The sequence below is a fragment of the Triplophysa dalaica genome, chromosome 24 (assembly GCF_015846415.1).
Source record: "Triplophysa dalaica isolate WHDGS20190420 chromosome 24, ASM1584641v1, whole genome shotgun sequence".
NCBI classification, from domain to species: domain Eukaryota; kingdom Metazoa; phylum Chordata; class Actinopteri; order Cypriniformes; family Nemacheilidae; genus Triplophysa; species Triplophysa dalaica.
This window is the reverse complement of record NC_079565.1, coordinates 1,439,245-1,453,263: the sequence shown is the minus strand read 5'-3', so window position 1 is coordinate 1,453,263 and position 14,019 is coordinate 1,439,245. Positions and strand designations below refer to the sequence as shown.

The 14,019-nt window shown below is 37.8% G+C and overlaps 1 protein-coding gene across 1 annotated transcript; it reads left to right on the top strand.

Moving 5' to 3' along the window:
• Positions 1–3,640: 3,640 nt before the first annotated feature.
• On the top strand, positions 3,641–14,019 carry LOC130414530 (NXPE family member 3-like). The gene is made up of 7 exons (XM_056740476.1): positions 3,641–3,725; positions 10,464–10,808; positions 11,060–11,475; positions 12,296–12,366; positions 12,451–12,654; positions 13,255–13,595; positions 13,752–14,019. Exons 2-7 carry the CDS (start codon positions 10,557–10,559, stop codon positions 13,947–13,949), a joined length of 1,482 nt encoding a protein of 493 aa, XP_056596454.1. The 5' UTR covers positions 3,641–3,725; positions 10,464–10,556; the 3' UTR covers positions 13,950–14,019.

Sequence of the window (14,019 nt, the reverse complement as noted above, 5' to 3'; positions counted from 1 at the left end):
CATTGACAAATGAGTCATGACAGACAAAAAGATGATTTGAGACCAATGCCTTGAACCTATCTGTTTCTAGGGAAACCAGTGACCATCTAGCCATGAATCTGTTTACATTTGCATATTTCCAAAGCACATCAATAACGTGTAGATTTGTGTTTTGCTTGAAATTACATGAAAATGTTGTAATTGCCTAGTTTAGATGGAGATGGTGGTGTAGTGGGTTAAACCTCTGAACTGGTAAATCAAAGGTTGCTGGTTCGATCCCAGCAGCCACCACCAGTGTGGCCTTGAGCAAGACACTTTACTCCATGTTGCTCCAGGGGGATTGTCCCTGTAATAAGTGCACTGTAAGTCTGCCAAATGACAAAAAAATTAATACAAATAAAATCAGTCATAAGTTAGTTATATCACAGCATTTATCTTATATTATTACTGTATCAAATATATTTTCCATCCTAAAAAACATGTAAAAAATTCTTAAATATTTTGTGTATTTTTATAAATTGAATTATATGTGGAATGTGGGTTCACCATAGTCTAGAATGCAAGCTCTGAAATCTTGAGGGTTCTTTTTTATATAATACATTTCTATAATATCTACTTGATTTGTGTTAAATTATTATTTATTACTTAATAATAATAATACTATTAATGTAATGAAATCACATCTTTAATCATCAAATTTGAAGCGCATGTCAAAAATTTGATTCCAAAACAATGTTTATTCTTATACCAAACTGTAAAGAATTTTGTGTTGCGTTATGCGGTTGAAAGTCAAATTAATCCATGTTATATGACATATACTCAAAATTACTGTTGTGCTATTCGAAGAAAAAAGTTAGTATGCATATGTGGTGGTCCTCAGGTCTTGACTTTGCTAGGGCCCCCAAAATGGTAAACAAGCCTTTGACTACACCACTGTCTTTACCACAGCTCCATAAAGTATATGCAGATATACGATTATGCAAATTAGCCACGCCTCCGTCACACTCGGCAGTTCCAGACGCTGCTAAAAATGAAGTAAAACTGTGACTAGGTAGTGCAGCGATCATTTTAGACCGAATCTATGAACCATCTTAGTATATTAATGCCTAGAAGTGCTGATCCACAGGGGTCTGATGAGTTGATGTAATTGGTTACAGGTTAATGACGTCATTGACCGGGCAGCTTCAAATGCATTTTTTAAACTGTCTTTGGTAAACTGCAGTTTTATGGAGAAAATACTTAGCAATGGTTTAAAATTATAAATGTGCACATTGTTTGTCTTAAATCACATTAAAAACACCACATTAACACGGAAACAAAGATATAAACTGTGTGAGCTGTACCCACAATGGCCTCGGCACTGAACCTAACCACTCATAGAGTCCAGAATGTGTTAATCAGTTGGTGTTGTAGAGACGAGGATGAATCTCATGTGGACATTACAATGCTGACAGGAAAGCTTCCTGCAATCCATTTTCATTATATATAGATAATATGCCATAAACTATTTTTGAATACAAATAATCCGAATGTAGATAATCCAAAATCAATGTGTTTTTTGAATGGGTTTATAATTGTTAAATGCCTTTAACGAGGCTGATGTTTAACAAAACCTCTTAAATATTTTCACGTTTTATTTTATGATAAAACACACCAGTTATGACCCACTCTTGATGTTATTGAAGACTTTTTCATCTCTTCAAAATGGCCGTTGCTAACAGATATCAGGTTGGTTCTTCAACAGGACAATGATTGTATATGCAAATAGCTAAAACAAGTGGTCCAGTCAGTGATTGGGCTTGAACCCAACTGAACATCTCTGTTAAAACCTGAAAATGTCTGACTACTGATGGTCCTCATCCATCTTGAAAATAGAATCCTGCAGGAACTGGTGTGCTCAGACCCCGCCTGCATCTCTCAGGTTCACCTATCAGGAAACAACGTGATCACTTTCCTTTTTATTTTAGTTCGAGCAAACACTGTGTTTGTTTCCTTTATCAGAGCCTTAAGTTTCCCATTCATTTGATTCATTTGGTTATAATTTACGTTTATATATTTTTGGCCGTGTCTTCTTTCGCAGATGGATTATGGAAATGAATGGTATGGCATGCAGTTTAACACAGTGATGAGGGAGATGTTCAGTGACATTGATCACGTGATCTACATGGATGTCTGGCAGATGACGTCATGTCACTAGACACCTGTGGATCTTCATCCCGGCAATGTTGTCATCAGCAATGAGATCGACATGATTCTCACTTTTGTCTGCCCTTCCTGACACATGCAAGTTAGAAATTTGATTTCATTCACACTTTCGTTTATTAGACCAATTACTAGTACTTCGATTTTTTCTTAACATTTATAATGTATTCATCTGTAAGTTATAAATTGTATCATATTGTTGCTAAAAGATAATGATCAGCTTAAACAAATTATTTTTGGTATTCTACACATGGTACTGCCCTAAATAAAGGCGTCACCAAGAGAAGCGCAATGAAGAACATCACCAGGGCTGACTCCGGAATCTTTGTAATCGATTTCAACTTCCATTCTTGGTTCCGGAGATGAAAGATTTGATTCCTTATTCCTTGCTGTTGTTTATCCACACAGTCATCAATGCTTTCACTTTCCACTTTGTTAAAGAACAATAGAAAACAACAAAGATCTTGTCCCACCATCCAAATGTATCATTAATAATACAAACACATTTTCAGCTTTTTTCAAAATAAATCATGTGTAAAATTACGTTGTATAGATAAGATCATAAATGAACCACATAATTAAACAGAAATTAAAGCGTAACTAATTGTAACGATACTTTTTCTCTATCTGTAGGCAAAGGAGAACAATATGCAAAGTATGGGAATACAAATATTTATTCTGTAAGCATTTTAAAAACAACACTAATCGGTAACTATTTTAATATATAACGTGGCATGCATAAGTATGCTATACAAGGAGCGTGAACACTACATTTTTGTTATTACAATGTACCCAAACATAGGCTAATGTGGAAGAACAGGGTTCTTATTTTATTCTTATAGCAAACATGAAATAAGGGGAAATTATATGTTCAGTATTTACGCAAGCAAAACGGCACAAATGAAGCACTCAGACTATCCGTCAACTGTACATTTCAGTTTTGAGTTTTGACCTTAGGATTCATTTTTATTTGATATTTTTGTGTCAAAATGAAAATAAAAATTCAATCACATCAAGAGCGTTAAAAATGTCAATTTAAATAACATTAAAACTAGTGTAGGAACTGACAATTGATATAATTGAATTTTATATTAATTTTGCACTTACTATTGGACATATGCTATTTAAAATGTGTATAACGATACACTGTTGCATTGTCATTTTACATGCTGCACTGCCATTTTGCATATTGCATTCCAAATTGAATATAGCAACCGATATTCTTCCACAGGTTGCACAGGTTCCTCACACGTTCAGTGGCAACTCCGCCTCCATTATATATCTTGTCATCCATGTGCAGTTCACAGGTGATTTCAAGTTAACACCTTTTGGGCGCAGGAACAACAAACATGCTCATACAATCCGCATTTAGATTCAGTTACATTTGGAAATCAATTACATTTGGTAACCAGTTGTTCATAAGTAGGTTCATATTAATGTTCAAAATAGTTTTGCAGCGTTTAAATTTTGGTTAAATATCAGATTTCAGGTTCGGACGTGTTTCTCTGTTTCTCCTGGCATGTTTCCTTACTTCAGCATGTTTGGTAAGTGTTCACCAAATTATATATATATTTATAATAATCGATCTAAAAATAAATTCATGTTTAAAATGTGTAAAATGATAAATTAACGGCATGATGTTGGTGCATTTAAAGTCATATTTATGTGTCCGATTGTAATCGCAATGATTTAAACATGTACATATGGATTTAAAGATTCACTTTAGTTGTTATTCATAACAAAGATTTACATGGTCTAAACCAACACGAAGTAAAAGTAAAAATGTACCATTCTCTCACTCGAGGAGCCACAGTGAACCATGATTTTTTTAATACATATTGTTTGCTATAACAAAACCGTGTCGTCCAATATTTAAAAGAATATCTTGTGTATAATCTGAATTTATTAAAATGTCTTTTTAATATACAATATTATTTATTAAACAATTCACTCTCATTAACATTGTAATTTAAAAAGTGTTCTTAGTCCGACAGTATGTATACAAAACACAAAGCCAGTGAGTTATTAAATACATACTTATTGTAACTTTTAAATGTTCCATACATTTAAGGCTGTGTCCTCCGGAGGTCGCCTTATTTATTAAATCATAAAAGTAATGATATTGGACCACTTTTACCGTTACTAAGATAGCACACGATCGTTCACTTTTGAGAGCGGTGTCAGTCAAACCAATCCACTTGATGAATGCCGATAAACTCGATCCCTGTTTCAGCTAAAGCATTGACTTTCACTCTGCAATCCACTTTGGTTGACTTTGGTTGTTTTAAATGTGCTATATAAATAAACGTTGTGTTGCAATCTACACTCCATACATCATAATGACGAAGCAAAAACAAATTTTGGGGGAAACTTTTCCTGTAAAGCTGCTTTGAAACAATCTCCGCGGTCATTTCTTTTTACAAAGTTGTATTATGTATATTTTACATGCCAAACCTGGATTGCATTTTATCACTTCCTGTTCCATCGCCCCAAAGTCAATCGCTCCGTCCGAAATCGCCTAATTCGATATACTATATAGTAGGCGAAAATGTCATGAATAGTTTCCCCGAAACCTTAGTATGCACAAAACTGTAGGCGAGAAATAACCGGATCGTCAACTTCTTCCGAAAAGTGTCCATCCGATACACATCAGGGGTGGGCGGATCGATGCTGAAATAATGATACTTCCGATGCTGAGGTTGTATCGAAAATCAGAATCAGAATCAGAAAGAGCTTTATTGCCAAGTATGTTTGCACATACAAGGAATTTGTTTTGGTGACAGGAGCATCCAGTACACAGAATAAGCAACAACACAGAGACCATCAAACAATACAAAAACAGTTACACAGATGATTTAAATAAGGGCCTATGGGTATAAAAATTAAGAAATACAATACAATAAACATAAGAGTAAATCTATAGAGAGTAAAGTTATGTGTGTATGTAAATATGTACAAGTAAAAAATAGAATAGACTATTTCAGTAAAAGGTATGTGTCATATGCAGCAAGATGAAATATAATTTACAGAAAAAGTTGTATACAAATAGATAGTGTATTATCTGAAGGATATTGAAGATTGCACTTTATTATTATTGCATATAAGAAGTTTTGTACGCAAGAAAAAAATAAAATAAAAAATAAATTAACTGTTCAAGAGGTAGATGGTCTGAGGGAAGAAGCTGTTTTTGTGTCTGGTTGTTTTGGAGCTCAGTGCTCTGTAGCGCCGACCAGACGGCAGCATTGTAAAGAGATGATGGCTTGGATGTGAGAGGTCCAGGGTGATTTTCTGAGCCCTTTTCCTCACTCTGGATGTATACAGTTCTTGGAGGGTGGGGAGGGGAGCACCAATGATCTTCTCAGCAGTCCGAACCGTCCTCTGTAGTCTTCTGAGGTCTGACTTTGTGGCTGACAGTGATGGATGTGCAGAGGACAGAGTCTATGACTGCTGAGGAAAACCGTTTTAATAGAGTTTGTGGTAGGTTGAACTTCTTCAGCTGATGTAAGAAGTACAACCTCTGCTGGGCTTTTTTGCAATAGAGCCAATGTGATTGTCCCACTTCAGGTCCTGAGAGATGGTGATGCCCAGGAACCTGAATGACTCCACTGCTGCCACAGTGCTGTTCATGATGATGAGAGGGGGGAGTGCAGGGGGGTTCCTCCTGAAATCCACAATCGTCTCCACTGTTTTAAGTGTGTTCAGCTCCAAGTTGTTATGACTGCACCAGACAGACAGCTGCTCAACCTCCTGTCTGTAAGCAGACTCATCACCATCCTTGATGAGGCCAATGAGTGTGGTATCGTCTGCGAACTTCAGAAGTCTTATAGAAGGGTCCTGGGCAGTGCAGTCATTTGTGTACAGGGAGAAGAGCAGTGGGGAGAGAACGCATCCCTGGGGGGCGCAAGTGCTGATTGTGCGAGTGCTGGATGTGAGTTTCCCCATTCTCACTAACTGTTGCCTGTCTGTCAGAAAGCTGGTGATCCACTGACAGATAGAGCCAGGAACAGATAGCTGGGTTAACTTTGTCTGGAGCAGTGATGGGATGATGGTGTTGAAAGCAGAGCTAAAGTCCACAAACAGTATCCTTACATAGGTCCTTGGTCTATCGAGATGTTTCAGGACAAAATGCAGCGCCATGTTAACTGCATCCTCAACAGACCTGTTTGTTCTGTAGGCAACTGCAGAGGGTCCAGTAAGGGTTCTGTGATGTCCTTCAGATAAGCCAATACCTGTCTCTCGAATGACTTCATGACCACAGATGTGAGAGCGACTGGTCTGTAGTCATTCAGTCCTGTGGTTTTGGATTTCTTTGGGCTGGGGATTATGGTGGAGCACTTGAAACAGGAAGGAACTGTGCACAGATACAGTGATCTGTTGAAGATCTTCGAGAATATGAAGGCCAGTTGAATAGCACAGCTTGTAAGACAGGCTGGGGAGATACCATCTGGGCCTGGTGCTTTTCTTCTCTTTTGTTTCCTAAAGACTCTGCACACATCCTCTTCACTGATCTGAAGTGCAGGAGGTGGGATGATTGAAGGTGATAGGTGTTGTGTAGAGAGAACGTCAGAGTTGGGGTAAGGTGTTAAATTAGCATTCTCAAATCTGCAATAAAAGTCATTCAGATCATTGACCAGATGTTGATTGCCTGCAAAATTGGGGGATGGTGGCTTGTAGTTAGTGATGTCTTTTAGGCCCTTCCACACAGATGCAGGGTCATTGGCTGAAAACTGGTTTTCCAACTTTTTAGAGTAGTTACTCTTAGCCACTCTGATCTCCTTTGTCAATGTGTTCCTAGCCTGCCTGTACAAGAGCTTGTCCCCGTTTCTGTAGGCATCCTCCTTGGCTCGGCGAATCTGTCTGAGTTTTGCTCAGAACCATGGTTTATCATTGTTGTATTTTAAGGAGGTCCTAGTAGGAATGCACAAATCCTCACAGAAACTGGGAGAAACTTGGTGGTAGCAGCTTCAAAAACACTCCAATTGGTGCACTCGAAACAGGCTTGTAGGGCAAGCTCTGTTTCGTTGGTCCATCTTTTAACAGTCCTTACCACAGGTTTGGCAGGTTTTAGTTTCTGCCTGTAGGCTGGGATAAGGTGAACCAGGCAGTGATCAGACAGTCCTAAAGCTGCTCTAGGGACAGAGCGATATGCATTCTTTATTGTGGTGTAGCAGTGGTCCAAAATATTTTTGTCTCTGGTAGGGCATGTGATTTGTTGTCTGTATTTTGGCAGCTCGAGTGTAGGTTTTGCATGATTAAAGTCGCCAAGAATAATGATCACGGAGTCCGGATGTTGTTGCTCTGTGTCCATGATTTGATCGGCGAGCTGTTGTAACGCCACGCTCACGTGCGCTTGCGGAGGAATGTAAACACACACGAGAATGAACAAGGAAAACTCTCTCGGCGAGTAAAAGGGCTTACAGTTAATGAAGAGTGCTTCTAGGTCGAGACAGCGCATCTTCTTCATCACTGTTGTATCTGTACACCACTGTTCATTGATGTAGAAACATACCCCACCTCCGCGCAATTTTCCTGTTGATTCTGCGTCGCGGTCCGCTGTGAACAGCTGGTAGCCGGGCAGATGTAACGCGCTGTCCGGGATAAAGTCGTTCAGCCACGTTTCCACGAAACACAAAACATCAGTGTCTGAAAAATCCCTATTTGTCCTTATTTGTCCAGCAGAAGGAGCTATCCCAACATAAAACATCAACACTAATTTGTTTCACTACAGATTTTATTTATTTTCGAATGTAGCTAATAATTGTATAATAAAGAACTATTTATTTCCCTTAGAACTAGTTTTGGCCACGCTGCTCCTCCCTGCCCTGCGGTGTTTTCTAGTCCGCTACCATGTGACTTAACAGCGCCATGCCCAAGCACGACGCAGCTGCAGCTAGCGAAAATAATAAAACCACTGCGAACTGCGATGTATGGCAGTGGGCCTTTGGGGGTAAAAAGCCAAAGATTAAAAGTACTTTATTTTTTAAACACTTTATTTCTTAAACAATTGTGTGCACTTTGGTTATAAATTAACTTAAAAAAAGAAAATTAATTTTGTTATATTACTGGGTCTAAACATAACACTGAACAAAAACGGAAGAGCAGTTTTAAAAGCTTTGTTCTTCAGTAATAAATTTGTGCACTTTGTTTTTTTTGGAAGCTAGAAGTAGTAATGGGATAGGGAGAAATTGTTTTGTTGTAGATCGGTTTTCTGTTCTGTTAATGTCATGAACCCACAGGGTGGGTGAGGTGAGAGACAGAGGGCCCATGTGCAGACAGGGAGGTATTGGGTTAACAAGACTTTAATAAATAATAAAATACAATACAAACACCCACGAGGGGGTAACATAACAAAACATGTCAACAGGAACCTGGACTGACTAAACTCATAGCAACAATTGACATTAATTGACATTAATTGACATTAAACTACAATAAACTACAATAAACTACAATAAACTACAATAAACTACAATAAACTACAATAAACTAGACTAACATAACTCCAGGAAACAAGAACTCACACACATGGCACACACAAGATACATACAATGAACCAGCACAAGACAAGAGACACAAGGTCAATATATAGGGAACCAAATCAAGAGGGGACAGGTATAGGGGATAAACTAATTCACACTAACTAGGAAACAGGAGGGCAGAAAATGACAAGCCCAGGGAGAGAGACAGTATGGCAACCAATAGATGCCAAAATATAGTCCAACATAAAACAAGAGATCCTGTCTGATTCCGCCTCAAAACCAAGAAATACCTGACATGGTGAGCCGGAATCATGACAGTTAATCTGTTATTGTTACTATTTTCCAGTAATAATTTGGTGCAAAGTACATGCTTGCAAATTCTATTACAGGAATTAATAACTAAATAAATATATTTATTTGGTTTAAATTATGTCCAGTGTTTTAACGTCTACATGATTAATTAGCCTATAGGCACATTAAGAGTACAAATCACAAACTATTTTAGTGGTCATGAAAACGTTTTCAGATTTAGCAAATGAATGAATGATGCATTCATCTGATAAATCTTGACTTTTCATCCACAGGAAATTAAATGTAAATTCAAGTGAATGCTTCTAAAAGTATTGGTATCGGTATCGAAATCAGCAATACTGGCCCTGCATTTACTTGGTATCGGATCGATACCTAATTTTACAGTATCCCCCACCACGGGAGCTGAGCAACAATCTAATTTCAAAAGTAAATCAAATAAATAAAGCAGAAAACTTAGAAGGCGGATGTCAGTTTTGAATCTAAGTGCCAATAAATGTATTTCTCTTGACTAAATTATGTTTTTATCATAAAAAGAGGTCAATAGGTAGGTACTTATTCAAATTCAGTATGTACTGTCACAGTGTGCGATTTTGGACGCAGCGAATGTGTTTTTTTATGGGTTTCTTAAATTTCTAAAATGAGGCTTTGTTAACAAAACCATTAATATTTTCATGTTTTATTCTATTACATAAAATACAGCAGTTATAACCCGCTTTTTGTCAACTTTGTCATGTCTTTAAAACAGCGTTTGCTAACATATATCAGATGGTTAATTTGTTCCTCAACAGGATACACAGCTAAAACAATAATGCAAGAACATAAATGTCCTTGAGTGCTCCAGTCAGTGCTTGGGCTTTAACCCAACTGAACATCTCTGTAGAAACCTGTAAATGTCTGACTACTAATGGTCCTCATCCAACCTGGTAGAGTTTGAGAGGATCTGAGGAGAAGAATAGCAGAAAATTGCCAAAAATGTGAAAATCTTGTCACATCATGCCCCAAAAGACTTGAGGCTTATATACATCCATCCATCCATCCATTTTCTACCGCTTATCCGAACTACCTCGGGTCACGGGGAGCCTGCGCCTATCTCAGGAGTCATCGGGCATCAAGGCAGGATACACCCTGGATGGAGTGCCAACCCATCGCAGGGCAGCTTATATACATATATGTACTAAATACTAATGCAATGTACTTTTTCCCCCAAAAATATTTTCGCTTCATTGAAAATCAAATTTAAAATGTGGAAGAGTGAGTTATGCAAAAGGCTTTCTGAAACTCAAGTGTAAATAGAATCAAAATATTTTTTCCCGTAAAGCAGGTTTAAAGCAGGTTTTGTAACTTGTTTTATTGATCATTGTGGTGGATGGGTGTTCGAATCAACAAATGAAGGGGTTGAATCCTTTGTTTAGGCACTGGAGATCCTTTAGTTGTTTAGATGAAACTGAATTATTTTATTATGAAACTTTTCTATCTTCATATCTCATATAGGTTTTCTGGAGATTGCCAACAGTGAGAAGATTTCATCCCCCCAGTCCTAAACCCGCTAGCCCAAGAAAGGCATCTATAATTTCAGCACAAGACATGGGAATCACTCAGGAGGAGTGGGATAGACTTCAGAAGGCTTGTGACTGGCCCAGTCCAGATGGAGAAATCACTCGGCTGGATCAGGGCACAAGTCCAGTCCACACAACATTCTCTGTTGAGGGACTCAATGAGACGTACAAAGTGGGAGATACGGTCCGCGTTACCATCACAGCCAGAGACCACAACAACAACGTGAAATCATACGGAGGCGATTTTTTCAGAGCGAAGCTTTTGAATTTGACCTTTAAGGTATGTTTTTGTGTGCATTTCAGATTTATCAAACTAGAGCTTTTCAGTATTCACAACGTATGGCACTGGTTCTTCTGTCGTATGAGTACTGATTCAACTTTAAAAGAAGGACAATGGGTCGTGAAAGCACAAACGCAACCGTTGGGTTTGTCCCTATTTGAACCAACGATGGGTACAAATAACCCTCCCATTGTTTAACCGTATAAAGGAGATAATAATTCTAAACTTTATCATTGTGTGTGTTTCTGAAGGCAGGTGTTTATGGAGAAGTTGTCGATCACCGTAATGGAACGTACACTGTTGATTTTCTGCTGCCCTGGGAAGGCCAAGCACAAGCGGATGTGTTTCTGATCATCTCCAGTGAAGGTGTGCACGTTCTTAAGAAATACTTTGAGTCAAAGCCGCACATCCGCTATCACGGTTACTTTGAAGGGCCAGGACCCGACGGAGTGAAGATAGTTGAGAAAGTGGAATGTAATGTTAAATGGGGCTCAGCTCAAGGACTCTGGAGTAAAGCAAACTGCTGCTGCGAGTATAAGGATGTGAAGACGGGTTCAGTGTGGCAGTGTGAGAGACCGCACAATCTTTCCTGTGAATACTGGGTGTATCACGAACATGGTGAACATCAATTTCCAGCCACTCCTTTTGAGAGGCAACTTTTCTCAAGGTGAGTGGATTTGATTGTGAATCAAATAAATATTTAATATTGTACACGTTGAGTTGTTCATTGTTGTTTGAGGCCGTGTTGGCTTGCTCACCGGGAGACTGCATTTATTAATTCAGTAATTAGATATTATGTTTTAGAAGGATCTTGCTCGTTCTATAAACACCATGCACCATGCTGTGTTTTACCTTTTCGCTCCTGTAATGCTGCTTTGGAACAATGCACATTGTGAAAAGCGCTATATAAATAAACTAGAATTGACTTGAATTATTGCATTCTGGGTACAGGTTGTGAGGCCACATCTCTCGGCTGTCTCTGAAATGTGTTTTCAGCTCAAAACATGCAAATCATTCTACCACAAATAATAATACACAAATACACAATGAAAACATGCAAGTTTTGTTTGTGTTTCTAAGTGCAAATAAGCTGCTTTCTGAGGTTTGCAGTGTTGCCAATATCTGATTTATCTACAACAATCTCTGAAGGATTTATATCTGCTACTTATGTGTATATCTTGTGTTTGAATGTTCCTGTTGTAGTTTTCTGTTAAAAGATATGTTAATAATTCACAGAATTTTGCTATATTTCTCAGTGAATGACTGTCCTATGAAAACAGAAAAATACTGTATTTTTACAGCACATCACTGTCGAAATATAATAAGAATGCAAATGAACACACACCTTAGTTTACATATAAATATATATACAGTCTGAGAACTTTTAACTTATGCAATCTGGTTCAATTTAAACCATTTGCACAGGGCTTATTTCATGTGTGTACTGTGACAATGAAAATTTTAATTTTTTAACTTTTCCTCCACAGCAAATTAACAAATGTTGGTATTTCTGGAGAGAAGCACATTATAAATGTTCTCCCCAACGCTGCAGGCATTGGTGTGTTCAGAAGACAATTATCAGACATTTTCAAACATGTCATCATTTTCACACCCTTTAAATAATCATGTTGTTTCCTGATAGGTGAACCTGAGAGATGCAGGCGGGGTCTGAGCACACCAGTTCCTGCAGGATTCTATTTTCAAGATGTCTGGAAGTCTTTTGTGTGTAACACTAGACGCTTTAATTCTCAGCAAATGACATCTTGTCTTTCAAACAAGATCGTTTACTTCTTGGGAGACTCTACCACGAGACAGTACTTTGAGTTTTTGGAAAAAAATGTGCCGGGTACGTCATTTAATGGCTAATTATTAAAAAGACTTTTGTGATATTAGGACATGTGTCCGCTGATAACTGAGGTGTCGAAGAACATGAAAGTGTCTGGATGACTTCCTTTATTCAGTTTTTACAAAATATCTGTAATTCTATGTACATGTTTAGGTCCCAACTTGTTTAAGCTCCAAAAAAAGCATGTCCATGGATTAAAGTATTAAAGATGACTACAGTTGTTTAAAGAGATACTCCACCCAAAAACAAAGATTCTGTCATGAATTACTTTTTCTTGTTCTGTTGAACACAATGACAAATATTTTGAAGAATCTTAGCAGCTGAGATGTCTGGGGTGGTCAAACATTTTAGGCAAAGGTGCCCTAGAACCGTTTGCTGTCTAACATTCTTCAAAATTACCTTCTTTTGTGTTTAAAAACAAAAAATAAACATTTTTTTCTGTTATTTTAATCAATGGTGCCACAGAAATCTCAGGTTTGGAACAACTATAAGTATAATTCAGGACAGAATGTTTTATTTTTGCGTGGAGTATCCATTTTATACGTTTAGTCGAAAATTCTAACCAACACATATGATTTAAATCCATTTGATCTTATTTAGATCTAAAAAGAATGGATCTTCACACTAATTCCTGGACTGGACCGCTTATGGCTGTTGAGTTAAAAAACAACATCATTATGTACTGGAGGACACACGGTTTTCCTTTGCGATTTCCAAAAATGCCGGCCACCAACCTGCATTACATGAGCAATGAAATGGATCATATAGCTGGTGGACGTGAAACAGTTGTTGTCTTCACATTATTTGCCCACATGACTTTTCATCCCCTAACGTTGTATATACATAGAGTGGCTAAAATTCGTGAAGCAGTTCTTCGACTACTGAAGCGTTCACCTGAGACTGTCGTCATCATAAAGTCTGGAAACACGGGCTTAACTATGGTACAGTACACGCTGGCCTACATCACTTTACATTTTATTTTAGTTCGAGCAAACACTGTGTTTGTTTCCTTTATCAGAGCCTTAAGTTTCCCATTCATTTGATTCATTTGGTTATAAGTTACGTTTATATATTTTTGGCCGTGTCTTCTTTCGCAGATGGATTATGGAAATGAATGGTACGGCATGCAGTTTAACACAGTGATGAGGGAGATGTTCAGTGACATTGATCACGTGATCTACATGGATGTCTGGCAGATGACGTCATGTCACTACACACCTGTGGATCTTCATCCCGGCAATGTTGTCATCAGCAATGAGATCGACATGATTCTCACTTTTGTCTGCCCTTCCTGACACATGCAAAGTAGATATTTGATATCTTTACAATTTTGTTTATCACACCAATTACTAGTATGTCAATTTT